Source organism: Lolium rigidum, chromosome 3 (assembly GCF_022539505.1).
Source record: "Lolium rigidum isolate FL_2022 chromosome 3, APGP_CSIRO_Lrig_0.1, whole genome shotgun sequence".
Taxonomy (NCBI): Eukaryota; Viridiplantae; Streptophyta; class Magnoliopsida; order Poales; family Poaceae; genus Lolium; species Lolium rigidum.
The window spans coordinates 223,317,537-223,338,132 of NC_061510.1; the positions used below are offsets into that span (position 1 = coordinate 223,317,537).

The 20,596-nt window shown below is 45.1% G+C and overlaps 2 protein-coding genes across 2 annotated transcripts; one reads left to right on the forward strand and one right to left on the reverse strand.

The window, feature by feature from the left end:
* The first annotated feature begins 9,483 nt into the window (after nucleotides 1–9,483).
* Nucleotides 9,484–10,515, forward strand: LOC124696099 (mucin-1-like). Its single transcript, XM_047228875.1, has one exon. It carries the CDS (start codon nucleotides 9,484–9,486, stop codon nucleotides 10,513–10,515), a length of 1,032 nt encoding a protein of 343 aa, XP_047084831.1.
* An 8,265-nt stretch (nucleotides 10,516–18,780) lies between these two features.
* LOC124696100 (pentatricopeptide repeat-containing protein At1g09190-like) lies at nucleotides 18,781–20,328 on the reverse strand. The gene has a single exon (XM_047228876.1). It carries the CDS (start codon nucleotides 20,326–20,328, stop codon nucleotides 18,781–18,783), a length of 1,548 nt encoding a protein of 515 aa, XP_047084832.1.
* Between the last annotated feature and the right edge of the window lie 268 nt (nucleotides 20,329–20,596).

A 20,596-nucleotide genomic window follows, 5' to 3' on the forward strand; every position in this document is an offset into this window, starting at 1 on the left:
ACTTTTGCAAAAAAGATAAAATTCAGTGTTAGAAATAATACTTTTCACAAGATAAATTTTTGCATATGACAGGTGGTCTAATTTCTACACAAAAAATACAGGCCGCTTGAATGGAGAAGACATGTTTTTATACAAACTAGTAAGTAGTATAAAACAGTAGAAAAATACAACCTTTAGAAAACTATTATTACCACATGTATATTAAAACTCAATTTACTCTGTATTAATATTTAAAGACAAAACACTCTATCATATAACATAGTATATATGTTGAATTGTATTTGTAATCTAATGTATATTTATCAAATGAAATATAATACTAATGTTTTCACAAATTTTACATGTCCATGTTTCTCCTATATTTTACTTACTTCACGAGTTGTAGCAAAAACAGAATACACAACTATAAACACCTAGAATACATTTAGACAATATATCAAAGACGGTGATGATTTCTCGGTTGATTTAAAAATAATTTATACCATTTATTTATCAATGTGTCTAGTAAAGTTCACAAGTGACACATTCTCATGTATTTTACGTACAAATATAATTCTTTTCCAAAAAACTGTCCTTAGCGTCGACTTAAAAAATAGTTATTTCTCCATCATCCCAATAATAAGGGAACTTATAAAAAAAATACTCTGAGGCCAGAGAAAATATATCTATTCATGAAATCTAGGCTTGCAATAACGAATCGTGCACTATAAAGTTTTACAAACATGTTCTAGATCTAGCTAAATGGGGGTGTACATTACTTAATTCCTCATGGACACCTCCGAAGCTAGGGAAAAATCCATCTATTTATGGCGTTTGCAATAACAAATCGGTACTATGAAGTTTCTAAAAATAAATGCTTAGTTGCGAAAATTGTATACACTAAACTAGTTTAGAACAAAGGGCCATGCATTTGTATTTCACAGTCGACCAAAGAATCATTTAACGGAATAATTTATTTTTTATATTCTTAAATTGGCTAGCATAGATGGTTAAAAGCTCTCAAGAATAATGAAAACATGCATCCATCTTATATATATACAATCAAAGATAAACGATAACATTCATCCATAACTCTTCTTAAATTACATGCTATACAATTTTCCCAAAAAAATGTGTGTGCTGCTAAAATTGGGTTAGCTTCATGTCTTGAAGGGTGGTGAAAAAATCATCTTAATTATTGATAACAATAGTACGTGCAGAACATAGACCACATATGATGCTTGGTCTAGCGGCAAACACCATTTCGGTGTAGCAGCAGGTCACGGGATCGAATCCCAGCCCAGCCGCGCGCTGTAACTTTTATTATTTTAGCGGAACAGACAGGTGGGGCCCGCATTAAGATTGTCACATAGCTCACTTGCGCAAATTAAAAATATCAAGGATCTTTTTGCAAAAATCTATAACGCCACATGTCATCTTTTGATTAACTGAGGACCAAATCTTCACATCGTAGACAAGTTGTAGGACTGCATTTTCACGTTCTGCAAGTAGTAGGACTAAACCTTCACATGATGTACAAGTTGTAGGACTATAGGTGTAATTAGCTCCAGCTGGGAATTACTGGATGCTGCCTGTGACGATGTGTACACGCACGCACCTCGTGCCTAGTTGTGGTGGTGCAGTGCGACTGTGCGAGCGAGAGCATGGGGAGCTTGCCTCTCGTGTCCAGCGCACGGTGCCCCGGGGTTAACGCCCGCCGCCTCCGGCGCACCGGCAACAAAGTGCGCGCCACCTGCCGCTTCACTCTGATCACAGCCTCCAGACATGCTCCTCTCGCTCCCGATTTGTCGCGTTGTCTTTGGTTTAGCTGCCTGCCCGAAGAACCGGAACTTTCGACTCGGCTTGCTGCTGGCACAAGATCGTGTCGATGAAACGAGGAGGATACGGTGCTGGCTCGCATGCTGTCACCACTACTCCATGGAAGTGCGCTGAGCCTGTCAAAACATGATCAAGCAGAAGAACAGGATAAGCAGCAGCAATAGAAGAAGAGACGATGTCTGCTTATTGAGATGCTTGTATAAGCGGGTTACCAAAACTTTGTCTCTCACGGATGATTCTTTATGCCTCAGATTTGTTTAGTATGCAATCTAATACTTTTGGGGCTTTTTTTTTTTGGTTTACGTGGACAGACGGATCTAGAACTTCAGCCGAACGGCTCGATTTAAACGACTAACTTTATAAATATCTATCAATCAAATTTTATTTTTAGTAGCAAAATATTTACTAAGCTCTCCACGGCGACACATTAGGTGCCAAATTTTCAGTTGACAATGCATCGGTAGGGACAACAAGCGCATCCGCATGTCCTCCTCTTTTCCCTCCAAGGCCCGCTCGCCAGTGGCAACTAAGCCAATAGTCACTCACTCACGTCCATCACTCCCGCGACGGAACTCTGGCGCGACGCCGCCTGCCATGCCCCTTGCCATCACGTGCACCGTCTGTTCGGGAAGATTAGTTCTAAAAAATTCGGTATTAAATACTATGGTACTATATATGGTTTCTTTCTTCCAGCTACCTAAATAAACACTTCATAGGTTGGATTATTTCTGATTAAGATTCATTTGGCAACAAGACAATGAGAAGTTGAGAACAAAGTATCAAATAGATAAATGGAGTACGATTTGCGTATCCAAAGATTAAGAAGGGCTAGTATTCATGGCCTTGAGGTCAGGGGCGGCAAGTAGTGGAGGCCATACTGGGCCTTGGCCCAACCTTCTCTCTCAAATTTCTTCAAGATTTGGTAAAAAATGGTCCACTACCACTAATTGGCCCCGTCTTTAGATGTGTTGGCCCATCCTTGGTATTTGTGGTGACCCTAGCATATCACTGTATGTTGTAGTATGCCAGTCGTTGATATAACATTCACGAAGTACCAATCCGCAAATATTACATCCCTCAGAGTAGTACAACAGAACATAGCTGGTCCATAACTCATTCATTTATTATTACAAACCATATGTACATATCATCACGGAGTTCCTCCTAGGTCCAGAGAGGAATACTCCTGGGTTCCAGGTGAACCCGACTTAACTTACAATATAATAGTCTCAGCAAGTCATACATTTATTCTACTCGAGCAGCGAAGTACTAGAGTGTTCGCACTGCTCGGATACTACTGCGACTCTACAGTACTAGACTTGTTCTCCTTCGTAACCGTCCCCGGCTCCGTAGACTATAAGGTAGTCCACTGCATCTACACCTCCGGAGAGGTCGGGCTCTTCATAGCAGATCCCATCTGCTCCTTCTTGGTCGTCGGTGTCCTCCTCAAGACGATTCAGGCAATCTAAGCAGGGGATTATAAAAGGTATGAGTACCAGCGTACTCAACAAGTTCATTATAAGAAAGTGGTGTTTAATGCACTAGCTACGGTATTAGACCAGAAAGTCTAATACCAATGCAGGGTTTTGTAATCATTTCTTCAAAAGGTTGCTTTTATTCAGAAGAACTATGTCCGTCAGCGTTCACCGGTTTACTAGAACTTCATGGAGTTCCTTTCCGGCGGCGTTCGCGGTTCCAAAACCCGAACGGAGTGGTCGGTCACGATTCATTACACTCTGCAGAGGTGTGTTGCTTTACCCACAAGAGATCTTAACCTTGGTGCCAACCGGGCAGCTTTCCCGTGCACAATTCTGTTGGTGTGAGGCCCGGTAGAAGGTCTTAGCCAATTATACTCCTCTGCTACCTCGAACACCCACCCTTTGTTGCAATCCCCGACCCTGGGTCCTCGCCGGTGCGTTTACACCAATATTGGATAGCCCCCGACCACGACGTCAATTCAGGGCTCTACCATAAACTCCTTCGCCGGTAGATCTGATGGCGTGCAGTCGACACGTCCGTTGGGAACCCCAAGAGGAAGGTGTGATGCGCACAGCAGTAAGTTTCCCTCAGTAAGAAACCAAGGTTATCGAACCAGTAGGAGTCAAGGAACACGTGAAGGTTGTTGGTGGCGGAGTGTAGTGCGGCGCAACACCGGGGATTCCGGTGCCAACGTGGAACCTGCACAACACAATCAAAGTACTTTGCCCCAACGTAACGGTGAGGTTGTCAATCTCACCGGCTTGCTGTAAACAAAGGATTAGATGTATAGTGTGGATGATGATGTTTGTGTGCGAAGAACGATAAAGAATAGAGTTTGCGGTGAGATTGTATTTCGGATGTAAAGAATTGGACCGGGGTCCACAGTTCACTAGTGGTGTCTCTCCCATAAGATAAACGGATGTTGGGTGAACAAATTACAGTTGGGCAATTGACAAATAAAGAAGGCATAACAATGCACATACATATATCATGATGAGTACTATGAGATTTAATCAGGGCATAACGACAAAGTACGTAGACCACTATCCAGCATGCATCTATGCCTAAAAAGTCCACCTTCAGGTTATCATCCGAACCCCTTCCAGTATTAAGTTGCAATAACAGACAATTGCATTAAGTATGGTGCGTAATGTAATCAACACAAAAATCTTTAGACAAAGCATCGATGTTTTATCCCTAGTGGCAACAGCACATCCACAACCTTAGAGGTTGTTGTCACTCCCCCAGATCAATGGAGGCATGAACCCACTATCGAGCATAAATACTCCCTCTTGGAGTTACAAGTATCAACTTGGCCAGAGCCTCTACTAGCAACGGAGAGCATGCAAGAACATAAACAACATATATGATAGATTGATAATCAACTTGACATAGTATTCAATATTCATCGGATCCCAACAAACACAACATGTAGCATTACAAATAGATGATCTTGATCATGATAGGCAGCTCACAAGATCTAACATGATAGCACAATGAGGAGAAGACAACCATCTAGCTACTGCTATGGACCCATAGTCCGGGGGTGGACTACTCACACATCGATCCGGAGGCGATCATGGCGATGAAGAGACCTCCGGGAGATGATTCCCCTCTCTGGTAGGGTGCCGGAGGCGATCTCCTGAATCCCCCGAGATGGGATTGGCGGCGGCGGCGTCTCTGGAAGGTTTTCCGTATCGTGGCTCTCGGTACTGGGGTATTCGCGACGAAGGCTTTAAGTAGGCGTGATGCGTGTAATTGACACGTCCGTTGGGAACCCCAAGAGGAAGGTGTGATACGCACAGCGGCAAGTTTCCCTCGGTTAGAAACCAAGGTTTAATCGAACCAGTAGGAGTCAAGAAGCACGTTGAAGGTTGATGGCGGCGGGATGTAGTGCGGCGCAACACCGAGATTCGGCGCCAACGTGGAACTCGCACAACACAACCAAAGTACTTTGCCCCAACGAAACAGGTGAGGTTGTCAATCTCATCGACTTGCTTGTAACAAAGGGTTAACCGTATTGTGTGGAAGATGATTGTTTGCAAGAAAACAATAAAACAAGTATTGCGGCAGATTTGTATTTCGAGTATAAAAGAATGGACCGGGGTCCACAGGTTCACTAGAGGTGTCTCTCCCATAAGATAAAAGCATGTTGGGTGAACAAATTACAGTCGGGCAATTGACAAATAGAGAGGGCATAACAATGCACATACATGTCATGATAAGTACAGGTGAGATTTAATTGGGCATTACGACAAAGTACATAGACCGCCATCCAACTGCATCTATGCCTAAAAAGTCCACCTTCGGAGTTATCATCCGAACCCCCTCCGGTATTAAGTTGCTAAACAACGAGACAATTGCATTAAGTATGGTGCGTAATGTAATCAATAACTACATCCTCGGACATAGCATCAATGTTTTATCCCTAGTGGCAACGACACATCCATAACCTTAGGGGTTTCGTCACTCCCCGGATTCACGGAGACATGAACCCACTATCGAGCATAAATACTCCCTCTTGGAGTTACTAGCATCAACTTGGCCAGAGCCTCTACTAATAACGGAGAGCATGCAAGATCATAAACAACACATAGGTAATAACTTGATAATTAACATAACATGGTATTCTCTATCCATCGGATCCCGACAAACACAACATATAGTATTACAGATAGATGATCTTGAACATGTTAGGCAGCTCACAAGATCCAACAATGAAGCACAATGAGGAGGAGACAACCATCTAGCTACTGCTATGGACCCATAGTCCAGGGGTGAACTACTCACTCATCACTCCGGAGGCGACCATGGCGGTGAAGAGTCCTCCGGGAGATGAATCCCCTCTCCGGCGGGGTGCCGGAGGAGATCTCCGAAATCCCCGAGATGGGATTGGCGGCGGCGGCGTCTCAGTAAGGTTTTCCGTATCGTGGTTCTTCGCATCGGGGGTTTCGCGACGGAGGCTATAAGTAGGCGGAAGGGCAGAGTCGGAGGGTTGACGAGGGCCCACACCATAGGGCGGCGCGGGCCCCCTCCGGCCGCGGCCCTATGGTGGCGGCGCCTCGTCGCCCCACTTTGTATCCCTTTCGGTCTTCCGGAAGCTTCGTGGCAAAATAGGACCCCGGGCGTTGATTTCGTCCAATTCCGAGAATATTTCGTTACTAGGATTTCGAAACCAAAAACAGCGAAAACAAGCAATCGGCTCTTCGGCATCTTGTTAATAGGTTAGTTCCGGAAAATGCACGAATATGACATAAAGTGTGCATAAAACATGTAGATATCATCAATAATGTGGCATGGAACATAAGAAATTATCGATACGTCGGAGACGTATCGGCATCCCAAGCTTAGTTCCGCTCGTCCCGAGCGAGGTAAAACGATAACAAAGATAATTTACTGAAGTGACATGCCATCATAACCTTGATCATACTATTTGTAAGCATATGTAATGAATGCAGCGATCAAAACAATGGTAATGACATGAGTAAACAAGTGAATCATAAAGCAAAGACTTTTCATGAATAGTACTTCAAGACAAGCATCAATAAGTCTTGCATAAGAGTTAACTCATAAAGCAATAAATCAAAGTAAAGGTATTGAAGCAACACAAAGGAAGATTAAGTTTCAGCGGTTGCTTTCAACTTGTAACATGTATATCTCATGGATAATTGTCAACATAGAGTAATATAACAAGTGCAATATGCAAGTATGTAGGAATCAATGCACAGTTCACACAAGTGTTTGCTTCTTGAGATGGAGAGAGATAGGTGAAGCTGACTCAACATAAAAGTAAAAAGAATGGTCCTTCAAAGAGGAAAGCATCGATTGCTATATTTGTGCTAGAGCTTTTATTTTGAAAACATGAAACAATTTTGTCAACGGTAGTAATAAAGCATATGAGTTATGAAAATTATATCTTACAAGTTGCAAGCCTCATGCATAGTATACTAATAGTGCCCGCACCTTGTCCTAATTAGCTTGGACTACCGGATCATCGCAATACACATGTTTTAACCAAGTGTCACAATGGGGTACCTCCATGCCGCCTGTACAAAGGTCTAAGGAGAAAGCTCGCATTTTGGATTTCTCGCTTTTGATTATTCTCAACTTAGACATCCATACCGGGACAACATGGACAACAGATAATGGACTCCTCTTTAATGCATAAGCATGTGGCAACAATTATTATTCTCATATGAGATTGAGGATATATGTCCAAAACTGAAACTTCCACCATGAATCATGGCTTTAGTTAGCGGCCCAATGTTCTTGTCTAACAATATGCATGCTCCAACCATTAAGGTGGTAGATCTCTCTTACTTCAGACAAGACGGACATGCATAGCAACTCACATGATATTCAATAAAGAATAGTTGATGGTGTCCCCAGAAGCATGGTTATCGCACAACAAGCAACTTAATAAGAGATAAAGTGCATAAGTACATATTCAATACCACAATAGTTTTTAAGCTATTTGTCCCATGAGCTATATATTGCAAAGGTGAATGATGGAATTTTAAAGGTAGCACTCAAGCAATTTACTTTGGAATGGTGGATAAATACCATGTAGTAGGTAGGTATGGTGGACACAAATGGCATAGTGGTTGGCTCAAGTATTTTGGATGCATGAGAAGTATTCCCTCTCGATACAAGGTTTAGGCTAGCAAGGTTATTTGAAACAAACACAAGGATGAACGGTGCAGCAAACCTCTGCTCTTGGAGGCCCAACACTGTCTACAGGAATAGAAGCGTGCGTAGACATCAATCACCTAAAATTAAAGATGGCTTATTAATTAGATTGTGGCAGGAAAGTGGATAGGTAATGCTAGATTCCGGAAATAATATCTAGCTCTCACAACATTGTCAGTCACAAGACTGATACATCGCTACGGTGTTGGAGTTCCCTCCACCAAGTGTGATGTTTTCAAGGAATTTAGTTGGCCAGAGGTTCGCATCATGAAATGCTTTGCTACAACGATTGGCACAGTTCAACGAACGCAAGGGTTCAAAGAATTTTTGTTAAAACCTACATGAAAGTGGTAAATTCTCAGTGGAAGCACTAATATAGTCAGAGGTGGAGGTTGATAATAATATTTTTTTAAAATAAAGATACCACTTAAGATAAAAGTATTTGCATGGTATCTTTGTGGAGGAGTAATCCTCATCAAAGACAACCTTTTAAAACTCAACTCTCACGAGAGTGCAAAGTTTATATTTTGTCATCATGGTGAGAAAATTAAGCACTTATTTTTCAAGTGTAAATTTGCAAGATCTATATGATCAACCATCCAGGTAGGTTCTATGTTGTATCAACATGATGTTGCAAATATATTTGCCAACTAGTTGCATTTTGTTGATTGTGTGTTTACAATTTTTATTATGGCGGGAATGTTTATCGTCATTCGCTTGTTTTGCCTAAGTAGAAATAACAAGATTTTTATTTTTTCTCTATCAAGAGGTGCACAAGCTTTACTTCGCTGATGGTTGTCTCTACGAAGCGTGCATAGTCGAACATATTTACGAAGGTGTATACACGGTTGAAAGATGCGGCAAGGATTGGTCTGCCATTCCGATAGTCTATACTTGATAGTTACGTGTATTTTGTTTTGTTAAAGTTTGTATGGTTATGTGCATCTTAATTATGCAGAGGTCAGATGTAATGTTTATTTATTTTAATTATGACGCCGCTATATATAAAAATATGTCTGATTAAGAAATTGCGTAAAGGTTTCCTTGGATTAAAAATGATCTGACAAGGTGTGGTAATGGCTTTCGCCGCCGCTACGGAAATTCCATGGGATTCTGGCGGACCCATCTGGCAATGAGAGTTTGATAAATGCAGGGCTGGACCATCCGTCGTGTGGGAAAAAACAAATAAATCGACGAGGACCATCCTGCAATGCAATTGCGCAAACCAAGAGAGAGAACCAGATCCCATCGTACCAGAAAGAAACAGTACTTATCTCTTTCTTCCCAAGAAACCTTGAAAATACCACTTCATTACCACCACACCCGCGAGCACACCAAAACATCGAACGAAGCCACGATTCTCCTAAACTAAAGGGCCTGAATCGCAAAACTCACCCAGCAGTTAAAAACTCGCACCACCACCCCACTCTTCCCAGTTCCCACCACACTCCTCGCTCGCACCACTTCGCCGCGCGCACCAACCCACCACACACCGCAATGTCCGCCGCCGTCGCAGCCTCAGACGCCGACCATGCCGCCTCCCCCGGCGACGACCCGCTCGCGGGCGGCGGCGGGGACAGCGCCTGCTCCACGCCGTTCGTCAGCGCGCCGTCCAGCCCCACCCGGGACCCCTTCTCCGGCCACCACCACGCCGCCTGCTTCTTCAGCGCGCCGGCCAGCCCCACCCGCGGCGCCAGCAGCAAGGACTTCGTCTGCGGCGGCCTCGACTTCGACTTCGACTTCTCCTCCCGCTTCCCGTCGCCCTCGGCCGCGGCCATGTCGTCGGCCGACGAGCTCTTCCACAACGGCCAGATCCGCCCCGTCCGCCTCTCCGCGATGCTGCTCCAGCCACACCAGCCCCACCAGGCTTCGCTCGCCGACGACGCATCCTCGCCATCATCTCAGGCGGCGGCGGAGGCTGGCGAGCGTGGCCGCTTCCGGAGCCGGTCCGTGCACCGAAAGTCCCGCTCGCTCTCCCCGTTCCGCGCCCACTGGAGGACGCCTTCTCCCGCTCCTGCGCCGGAGTCCGAAGCCGTCGAACCGGCCGCGACGCCCCCGGCCTCGCGCTCCTCGTCGTCATCGTCCACCGCTTCGTCCGCGTCCTCCTCTTCCTCCAGGGGCTCCCGCCGGTGGGGCTTCATCAAGGATCTCCTCCACCGGAGCAAGTCCGACGGCGGCAAGGACAGCCAGCACCCTTCCGCTCCGGCTCCCCCAGCTTTCTCCGCAACGCCGAAGAGGAGCTCATCTCCTTCTCCTGCAACTCCTTCTGCATCGCCATCACCGTCGCCGGCGGCGGCGGTGAGGGGGAGAGGGACAGGGAGGGGCAGGCGGAGGTCGGCCCACGAGAGGCTCTACGAGGCGAGGAGGGCCGAGGCGGAAGAGATGCGGCGAAGGACGTACCTGCCGTACCGGCAGGGCGGGTTGCTGCTCTTCGGCTGCATCGGGATCGGCAACCGTAGCTACGGCACCGCCGTCCATGGCCTTGCCCGGGGGCTCAACACCGCCGCCGCTGTCTCCACCAGGTCTTGATGCCACGGCATGTTCATGGACGCGTTCGCTTCTCCACTGGAAGCTGTAGCTCTTCTTGGAGCTAGACGGATGCCGCTTGTTCTCTCAAGCGTGCGTGCAGCTGTTCTTCGGCAATGCAGCGTCAAGAACTGCAAAAATTGCATAGAAAATACTAGTACCAGTAGCTATCTAAATAGTTTCATGTATGGATTTTGGGTGATGTAAACGGGCTTGTTTATGTAGTGATAATTAGTGGAAACCAATTAGTATGGCTTGCTTCTGTGCTTGTTCTGTGAGCAAGGAACCTGATTAATTGAAAAAATTGCAACTATATTTGTGCCTTCAGTCTGATCCTTCAGCGTGTGGCAGATCTTATTTGCCGTTTCTGTTTGATTGTTTGGCAGGTGACTTCCTGAGAAAGTTGTAAGTTCTTGCAGGTTTTGCTGCTGGTTCTTCAGTAACTAGAAGCGGTTCACAGGCTTGTAGCATGCTGATGTATAACTGGAAGTGGTTGCTATTTCTGATAGTACCCCTGTAACAAAATGGCGGGTATGAAAATGCAGTTGGAAGCAAAGCATGCTTCCTTTGCTCACACTGTCACACCAAGCTCTGCTTCACCTGCTTCACCTGTTTCAGAGTTTATTTTCCATTGAAGAAGATTTTTCTAGTGAAAAAGCAACTATTCTGGTAAGAAGAACAGGTAAAGAAAGAAGGAAATCTTTTTTTGGTAGAAACGAGACAGATTTATGCGACGAGAAACAAAGAAGCATATTCCAAAAAATCACAAATAGAAGGATCATCACCTGCATGCTTCAGATCTTTCTTCAGTTAAAAACTTCACAGTCGCTTTTGCTTAACAGTAACTCCTTTTTCTTCTCCTGATTTCACTACTACTGTGTCACGCACTGGAGCTGAGCTGGGGCGACAGGAGCAAGTACATCTCACGTGAGGCCTGCCCATGTGGTTTCTATCTTTTTGCTCCTCGGGTCCAGTTGTTTTATCTATCAAGAAAGGGGACCCGTGGTTAACAATTCATCCACAGTAAGTTCCTACTGTTTATTACTTGGAGGCGGTTTTACCTAACCAAGGTAACCGAATAAACGACCTTTCACCGCCCTGGCGCCAAGTTGCCCGGAACCGACGCCCGCAAGACCCATGATGCGAGCTTAATTAACAGGTTGAACAGGCTAATACCACCCAGGAGTAAGCTCCAAACTGAGCCATAATCTACTGTTCTTTCACTGAGCCCCATTATGAAAGATAACTTGCCACTTTTTTCCTTTGCTGGAGGGTAGCAATCCGCACGGTTGTGCCTTGTCCCGTGCACATAAGTTCGTCAGAGCATGCGTCTGGTGGGAAAAGTCAAACGCCCGCTGAATCAAGATATCAGAGTAATGCTGGTTTATCATGGTGAAATTTACATTCCATCGTGCAAAACCAAACAATGTAGTATTACTACTTCCTTTGATCCATATTATTTATTGCTGCTTTGTATTAAATCAGGGACAAGTATTATGAATTTGGAGGGAGTACTACAGTTTAGAACATGATGAAATAGTTTGCTGTGTCCAGCTTTTTAAATACATTCGGAGAGGGAGAGCTGCTTGCTGCAGCAGTGACCATACTGCTTTAGTGGAGTTGACAACTTGAGTAAAGGGTCACACAGCAGCAGTGCAGCTTCCCTCACCCAAACAGTCACCAACGACAAGGCTCCCCTACATAAAGGAGAGGTGATCTGATAGTGGCGAAAAGATTCACCAATATTACGTGTACTACTCCTAGCTAGGCGAGAGAGATTTTCTGGGGAATCGAGCGAGTGAGGCCTGTGGACGGACGGATGGATGTGACCTGACCTGCCACCATCCCCATCTGCTCCTTTCCGAAGCGAGGCATGTCGCCATCCATCGAGGCAACCGAGCAAAAGCCGCCATGAATTCATGTAGCCGGGCAGGCAGGGAGGGAGGCCTCATGCTTCACATGCGGCAGGGTCTGCCATGGCGTGTTGCTGGGAGCATCTCGCTCTCCTTTCCGCCCGTTTGGTGCAGCAGCTACTGCTAGGGCCACTTCGCACTTCAATGCCAAGTTTTTCAAAACATTCTTTGTTTTCTTTCTGCATAATAAAGGAGCAAGCTTTTGTGAGTGGAAAGAATTGGTGAATGCAAGCTAGAGCAGCCAGCCTGACCGTAGACGTAAAAGAGGATCCTTTTGTTTGTTGATCAGCAAATCATTGTTTTGGTACTTATGATTTTCTACTATGATTGTAAAGATGATAAAGGGTCATAGCTAATATATTTATGAGGTATAGTTTATTTCCTAAATCTTGTATAGGATCACGAGGACATCAAGCGAGATTTTAGAAAATGTTTTTTCTGTTGGGGGAAAGTCGTGGTAGACTTGTATTCCAAGTTACTTTATGAATTGGGTTAGACTGCTCATAGTGAGAGTAATTTAGCTAGTAACATCACATATTTCAAGGTGTTTTGGTGACGTGACATAACAAAGAAAGAGATGGAGGTGATAACTAGCTATGTTACCATAACATCACACACCCCAAGACAAAATGAGTCTACTAACTAATAAATGAGACTTTGCATGATACTACTTCTATGTTAATTTGCACTATGAAGGAAGTAACATTGACTAGTAACTTAGAGCATCTCCAGTCGCGTCCCCCAAACGACGTCCGGCAATAGCGCCGAATTTTCGTTTGGGGGACGTCCGGACGAAATTTTCGTTTGGAGAAGGTCCCTTTCCTAGCCACGTCCCCCAAACGCGACCTCCAAACAAAAAGCAAGTGTAAAAACCGTGTCCGGCGTCCCCGATGGAGACTCTATACACAGGGGATGGGCTAGGGACGCCGGACAAGATTTGAGGGACGTCCGGAGCGAAGCGGCCTTTGGGGCATGCGACTGGGACGCTTTTTTGGCCGGCGTCCCCCAAATCCCTTTGGGGGACGCTTTGGGGGACGCGACTGGAGATGCTCTTATACATGACATCACCTTATGTTACTCCCCACTATGAATAGCCTTAGACCCCTTCCAGCTCTAAATATTTATGACATGTTTAAGAAAAGGGTTATACCTCTAGCAAACAACTTAAAATAACGGTGTCCTACATCAATTTTCCCTTAGGAAAAATGTAGGCTAAAGTAAGTCTATATTTATTGAGCAAGGGAAAAAATATTTAGAGTCGGAGGGAAGGGGGTAAAGCAATTTGCCATTTTCTAGTGTTCAATGATTATTGGAGGCTCCTAACGGAAGATCAGCTTATTAACCAGGTTAAAGCAAGTCCTGATAGTTGCAGAGTGCTGTTTATTTTATACTCTGTCAAATACACATTTGTCTAGGAAATGAAGTTGGATGAAGATAACATCTGACCATTTTAACAAGAATGTGTGTAAAATACAAGGTTCGGGAAAGCGGAAAAAAGCGGCCGCTTAAGCGCGATGAAGCGTGAAGCGGAGGGGTACCGCATCGATTAGGGCCAAAGCGGCTAATTAAGCGCTAGGCGCGATTAATCATTACGCTTTAAACAAAATCATGATTAGGCACGCAAGAGCGTTGAAAAAGCAATCCCGAAGCGTTATGTGCGGTAACTTTTGGGCCCATGGGAAATTGTCGGGACACAGTAACTTTTGGCGCGAGCGCGGGATTTAGCCCGCCCAATCTTGTGATATTCCTTTTTCCTAGTATGATTTCCGAATTCTGATCGGTGATACATCTACTATGATTTCTGAATTTATGTTGTGAACTTGTTGTGTATTGATCTGATTTCCGAATTCTGAATTGTGTGATATACCCAATATGATATGATTCCTGCATTCTGAATCGTTATGCTGGACTAAAAGTCTGAAACTGAAAGTATGAACAATTGATCTCTAATTGTATGATACGATCTACTGTGGACTTGTGTTGTTGTGTACTGATCTGATTTGGTAAGCTATTTTTATTCCACTGTTCTGTTCAAATAATACTTGTTCTTTGGCCTGAAATTCCTGATTTTCCCTAGTTTTTGGTCCTGCCGTTGACTAAGTAACGCACTAAATGCATAAGCTCTAAGCGGAAGGCCACCGCACCGATTACGCTTTCCGCTTTCCTGAACCTTGGTAAAATATCTTTTATTTTATACACATTTTGAAACTCACAGTTTAACAGCAAGAGTAACTGTCGACAGCATGCAATCCAAGGTGGCCAACCGAAATACTATGTACTACTATATGCATGTTATAAAATATTTTATCCATTCTTGTTAACATTTTGCTATTAGCAAATTCAACCAAGACAGAGCAGTGATTATCACTAACCGCGTGGACTTTCCAACTTTGACCGGAAAAAAACAGCTCCATTTCCATGCATGTTTTGGCTTACAATGATGGGGGCATCTCCAGATACCTCCTTTGTAGGACTAATTCGGTCCCAGGTACTCGCTCAACAACTTTTCTCCATGTTCTTTATTTGCCGCAGATCAACACGCAGCTGCCACCCTGCTTCGCACAGACCAGCAAAATGCCTATGATTAGAGCCACACTAAAATAGGTAACGCACAAAGCCTTTTCACACTCTTAATGGATAATCTTTTCACGGTAAAGCTACAATGTGATCAAATAAGATCGCCATGGGAATACATTATGCTGGTAGGTATACTAGTAGAGCTTTACTGCTTATTGGGATGCCACATTACACAGCACTTTAATCGTCAAATCTTATTTTCAAAGCTAAAAGTTATATGTTACACTACTAGTACTGAAGGACTGTTCATATTCAATCGATCTAATGATACCCGTGGCAGATTAAGAATTTGATGTGGCACCGGTTTAGGAGTGCATATCTCCTCCAGTGGATCCTCTGTGAGTGCAGCTATATCGGCGATAGAGGTTACCTGCTCCCTGGAACAGTCCAGGGGCACCGAGCAGAGGCAGGTCAACGGCTGTCTCGCCCCCGCCGGCCTCCGATGTCGCCGCCGACCTGCACCGTGCAACAGCCGGTGTCGATCCCCATACATGGAGAGGGGAGGCCTTTGTATGTGGTCCTCTCCATTCCGTGGCAACACCGGGGAGCATACAGTCACTGGGAGTAAACAAGTACTAGCAAGTTGGTGAAGGGTTGATAAAACAATGTACACAGAAAGAAATGCCGCCAGTGCCTCCTCCTCCTAAGCATTTGTGGGGACCTGAAACGCATCAAAATAAGAGCGGATTAGAGAGAATCCAAAGGTGGGTTGCATGCATGTGGATGTGATTGTGCAAGCAAAGAGAGTATATGCAGTTGGCAACTAGGGAGGGATAGTATCTTGGACACTGCCAAGTGCCAATAAACCTATGCAGCTGCAACTGTATAGTGCACAGACATGTTGGCCAAGGAGATGAGCACCCAATGTCAAGTACACAGATGCGTTTACATCTGTCATACGATATATACTCCGAAGTATTTATACAAGTAGTAAATCCGTAGCTTGACATTATACTTTTTCACCCTTCAAAAGAATTTTTGTACTGTAATCTAGAAAGCTATGTGATATTTCAGTAAGCAAATAAAAAACTAAAACAAAAAAAGAATACCCAAAAAAAATATCTGTGTGATCAATGTTGTTAACTCTCTCGGCAGCACATCCTGGAGGATATTTGTGTGATATATTTTAATCCCATAGATTTTAGTACAACATCTTTGACCTTAAGGGAACACACTTTAATATGATTTCAACTTACGGTTCTAGAGACATAGATCCACATGTCAGCAACATCGATGCCACGCATAAAAATACCCAATTCAATCATACGTGGTTCAGGTTTGACAGCACGATACATAAAAACGGACGGCTGGGTGAAAAAAGAGCTTTTGGAAGTAAAGGAGAAGATCAACACATGCTCCTCCCCCTTATGGTTCTTCCATATCCTTTTTGCGGTTTTTAAGATCAGTGGGGAGACAAATTTCAAGGAGCAGGGAAAAGAGAAGGCAGGGACAAAAACACAAGGCCCAATACCGGAAATTTCCCATGGTTCTAGGCAGCATCTCTTGATTTTGTTTAACCCTTTGTTGGGAACTTAAAATTATCATTTCGAGTTGTCCCTGTTAGAGGAGCCCACAAAAGGAAAGTGCCAAGGTTGGTGCTGGGCCCGAAATGTGTATAGGTCTCTGTGTGAAAGTTTGTTTCTTTGCGTGTGCCATTCTGTACGTGTTAACAGCGTCAGATTTCCTTCTGCATGCTACAATGATGCAGAGCCTATCTCTAGTAACTTCCAGGAGCCTTTTGTGCCCGCAAGTAAAATGCTGAAAGAGTGACCAAACTGATGTATGCATACACAGTTACACACCATAAACTGTAGTCTCAGCACTGAGAGTTCCTGTGCTGGAACTTTCATAAGTCTGTTCTTTCAACCATCAACTATGCTATAGAAAGATAAAATAAGGGTCTAGTTTTAAACTTAATCAGGTACTTGTTAACCATCAGTTAAGAGAGAATAGCTGAAATGCTACAGATTGTTTCTGGTGATATATAGGGGGCCACATACAAATATAAAACTATCAAGGAGCAGGATCATGTGACTGTGATTCCAGAAGAACACAAACTCTTGCAAAATACAATGGGGAAAAAAGAGAGTACTGATACTAAGAAGAACAATGTTTTAACATTTCCCCTTCTTCTGATACTAAGAGAACTGTTTTAAGATTTCCCATTGTTCCGGGTGCTTCGTTACAAGAAGAATCTGATATATGTTAATTTGTTTAAAACATTGGAAAAGACACCATTGTTTTAAGCAAATGCGGTGAATCATAAAGAAGGAAAAGACTGATATCAGGAAGCATAATACACGTCAAGGTTGACAGGAAACTGCTTCTACTCCAGGCATTTAGAGTATCAGCAATTTGGCATAGAATTTTAGTAAGAAGAAAAAAGGGAGAGTAACTTGTCAATAGTTGGATTAGCTCAATAGAGGGACATATTCTGAGAAACAATTTTAGCAGATGTATATCACTGATATGTTGAAGAATATGGTTTATTCGGGAGTTGGCCATATTCGGGAATAAGTAAGCTTTGCTGAAAGTATATAATACACAAACTGAATTGGACAAATGCAATACATATTGAACGAACAACTATAGCTATCATAAAATTTCCAGCACTCAAGTTAGTCCACTTTTCCAATATATCTTGTGACATTTGATGTTCGAGAATCACGCAACCAACCAATACATATCACGAACAAATATTTGGAGCAATGAGGTCACATACTTATTTCTTAATTCTTATTAAGCTACATTGCAGCATGGAGAGGCAATTACAGAACTGCAGACTCTTATACCAAACTCTCCAGAAGAAAATTGGCAAATAACTCTTCATCAGACAATTCAAATTTCACGATAACTTCCAGGGTGATCACTAGCAAATGGAAATGAAATAAAGTCTTCCAGATAGATCCTTTGACACTCTATCTCATGGTTAAACGGTCACTTCATACTATTTCTGTTTACATTTCAGAAGATGGGCTAGTTCAACACTTTGAAAAGTAATAACACTCAAAACCAAAACAAAAAACTGATATACGCATGCTACATTCAACTTTCTTGGTGATACGCGGCTTCATTCAACATTGGTAAAAGTAATCAGAATATGCCCATTAAAGTGTGATTTCATCTTAAGGAAATAAGGACTAGATTGCAGCTACATAACGTTCAGAAATTAAATTAAACATAGATGTGCTACTGCTAACCATCAATATCACCATTGATAGTGGCAAACTACACGTATACTCACTCCAGGATAGAAGGCATTATTCACATTTCTTTGTTCTTGTCAGCTAGTTGTGTAATGTTGTGAGATTTCCAATTTCGAATAAGCCAATTGATTGCATATCATATGAATTGAGGTGCCTACGCGAAAGACTTGGGGGCTTATTGGCTAGCATATGAGGTGGTGTGCTAGGAAGCCCAAGTTTCACCACTGTCTTAATAAATACCACAGTGGTTCCTCCCACCGTTGAAATAAGAGAATTGAGGTGCCTACTGTCTAGTGCCTATATTGGTCTTGAACTAACCATAAGAATGTATTCCACATTGGGTATAACTAAATAGGAAAAGAGCACTGATTCAGTTCACCATCCTAAATAAATGTTGAAGAAGCTGGAAACATGAAAATATAGCTTAAGTGATTACCTGTAAATACCGCATCCCATGATCTTGATAAGATTGGCCAATGCATAGAGCCTTCCCCTGTAGGTCATGTCTGCGGTTTCCCCTCTCGGTTGTAGGTGTATATTCAGAGTCAACTCATAATACGAGCACGCATATGTCAACCTGAACTTGGTTCTTCTATTAGACTCTGCCCTGGCGCCTTGTGCGCACTCATCCTCCTCATCAGTTTTCTCACATCCCCTGCCTCATCCCATCGTCCTGTTTGTGCATAAAGATTGGCCAGCAGCACATAATTCCCTGAATTCCAAGGTTCCAGACTAATAAGCTCTTTGAGAGCTACCTCGGCAATGCCAAGGCCAGCATGGGAACGGCAGGCGCTTAGAAGTGATCCCCATATTGCAGCGTTAGGCCTCATCGGCATCTCTTGAATCAGTGCATGCGCCTTCTCGAGAAGACCGGACCTCCCAAGTAAATCTACCATACACCCATAGTGTTCGATTTCCGCCTCAATCCCATGCTCTGACTGCATACTCTGGAAGATCCCCTGCCCAATATCCACCGCCCCAGCATGGGCACAGCAACTAAGCACCCCCAGGAAAGTCACAGCATTGGGAGCCTCTCCAGACCTCATCATCGCCTGGAAGAGCTCAATTCCCTTAACCCCTTGCCCATTCAACGAAAACCCTGAGATCATCGTGTTCCAGCTCACCACGCTCCGCTGTCGCATCCCTTGGAACACCTCTGTAGCGCTGCTAAGGTCACCGCACTTGCAATGCATATCAACCACCGCATTTGCAACATGCACTGACCTATCTAAAATACCCGTTGTAGATGCGTACTCATGTGCCCACCTCCCGGCACCGGCGTTCCCCGTCCTCCCGCAAGCAGGCAGCGCCGCAGCAAGCGTCCCATCATCTGGCGCCACCTCGCCCTCCCGCACCATGTCTTCGAAATACCGCACTGCCACGTCGTCCCTCCCACACCACGCGCACCCCGCGATCATAGCGTTCCAGGACACCACGCTTCTCCTGGAGCGCTTGAACCGCTGCATTTCGTCGAACAGGTGGCGTGCGGCGAAGAGATCCTTGGCTTTCAGATAGGCGGTGATGAGCGTGTTGTAGGCGACGGCGCACTTGTTCTGCTGAGGCATTTCGTCGAACAGGGTTTGTGTGTGGGGTAGAGGATAGGGCTTGAGGAGCGCGAGGGAGATGGCGTGGTGGGAGAGGAAGCCGAGGCGGAGGAGGAGCGCGTGGAGGGAGGAGAGGAGCGGGAAGGAGGGGGTGGAGCCGAGCAGAGGGAGGAAGGAGAGGCGATCGGGGGCGTGAAGGCGGCGGAGGGAGGATAGGAGGTGGAACGCGAGCGGCGGGGAGGAGGCGGAGAGGGACTTGAGGGCGGCGTTGAGGAGTGGGAGGGGCGGCGGCGGGTCCGGAGGGAGGAGGCTTAGGAGAGGGAGCGCGGGAGGCGGCGGGGAGGAGAGGAGGAGGAGCGCGGTGAGGAAGTGGTGGTGCGGGGAGGGCGGGGAGGAGTGCAGGCAGTGGCGGACGGCGAAGGCGAGGAGCTCGAGCGGGCGGCGCCGGGCGCGGGAGGAGTGATGCAGGAGGTGGAGCAGGCGGCGCTCCGACGTGCGGGGGTGCCAGCCGTCGGGAGTGGTTACGGCGCAGGAGAATGACTGGGAGGCCTCGCCGGCGGCGGCGGTGGACGGCATCAGAGCGCGCGAGAGAGAGTTTGGTTGGAATCGGTTGGATTTGAGAATGCGCCTTTGTGGGAGAGAAGATGAATCAGGCCCGTCGGCGTACTTTCGTATTGGGCCTGTGCGTCGTCGCACCAGCTTATATCCAGGCCACGCCCACGCAGAGATACACAGTGTCAGCCTTCACGTCGTTCCTGCTTTATGTCCTTGCAGGGTGGCCTGAGGAGTTTCCGGCGTCAATCTTTTCCCCTCTAGTTAGGGTTTTTGTTTCTCTCGCCGGCGA

What these genes read in the sequence shown, in the direction of transcription:
- LOC124696100 (XM_047228876.1), bottom strand. Translation starts at nt 20,328, where the DNA reads ATGCCGTCCACCGCCGCCGCCGGCGAGGCCTCCCAGTCATTCTCCTGC.
- LOC124696099 (XM_047228875.1), top strand. Translation starts at nt 9,484, where the DNA reads ATGTCCGCCGCCGTCGCAGCCTCAGACGCCGACCATGCCGCCTCCCCC.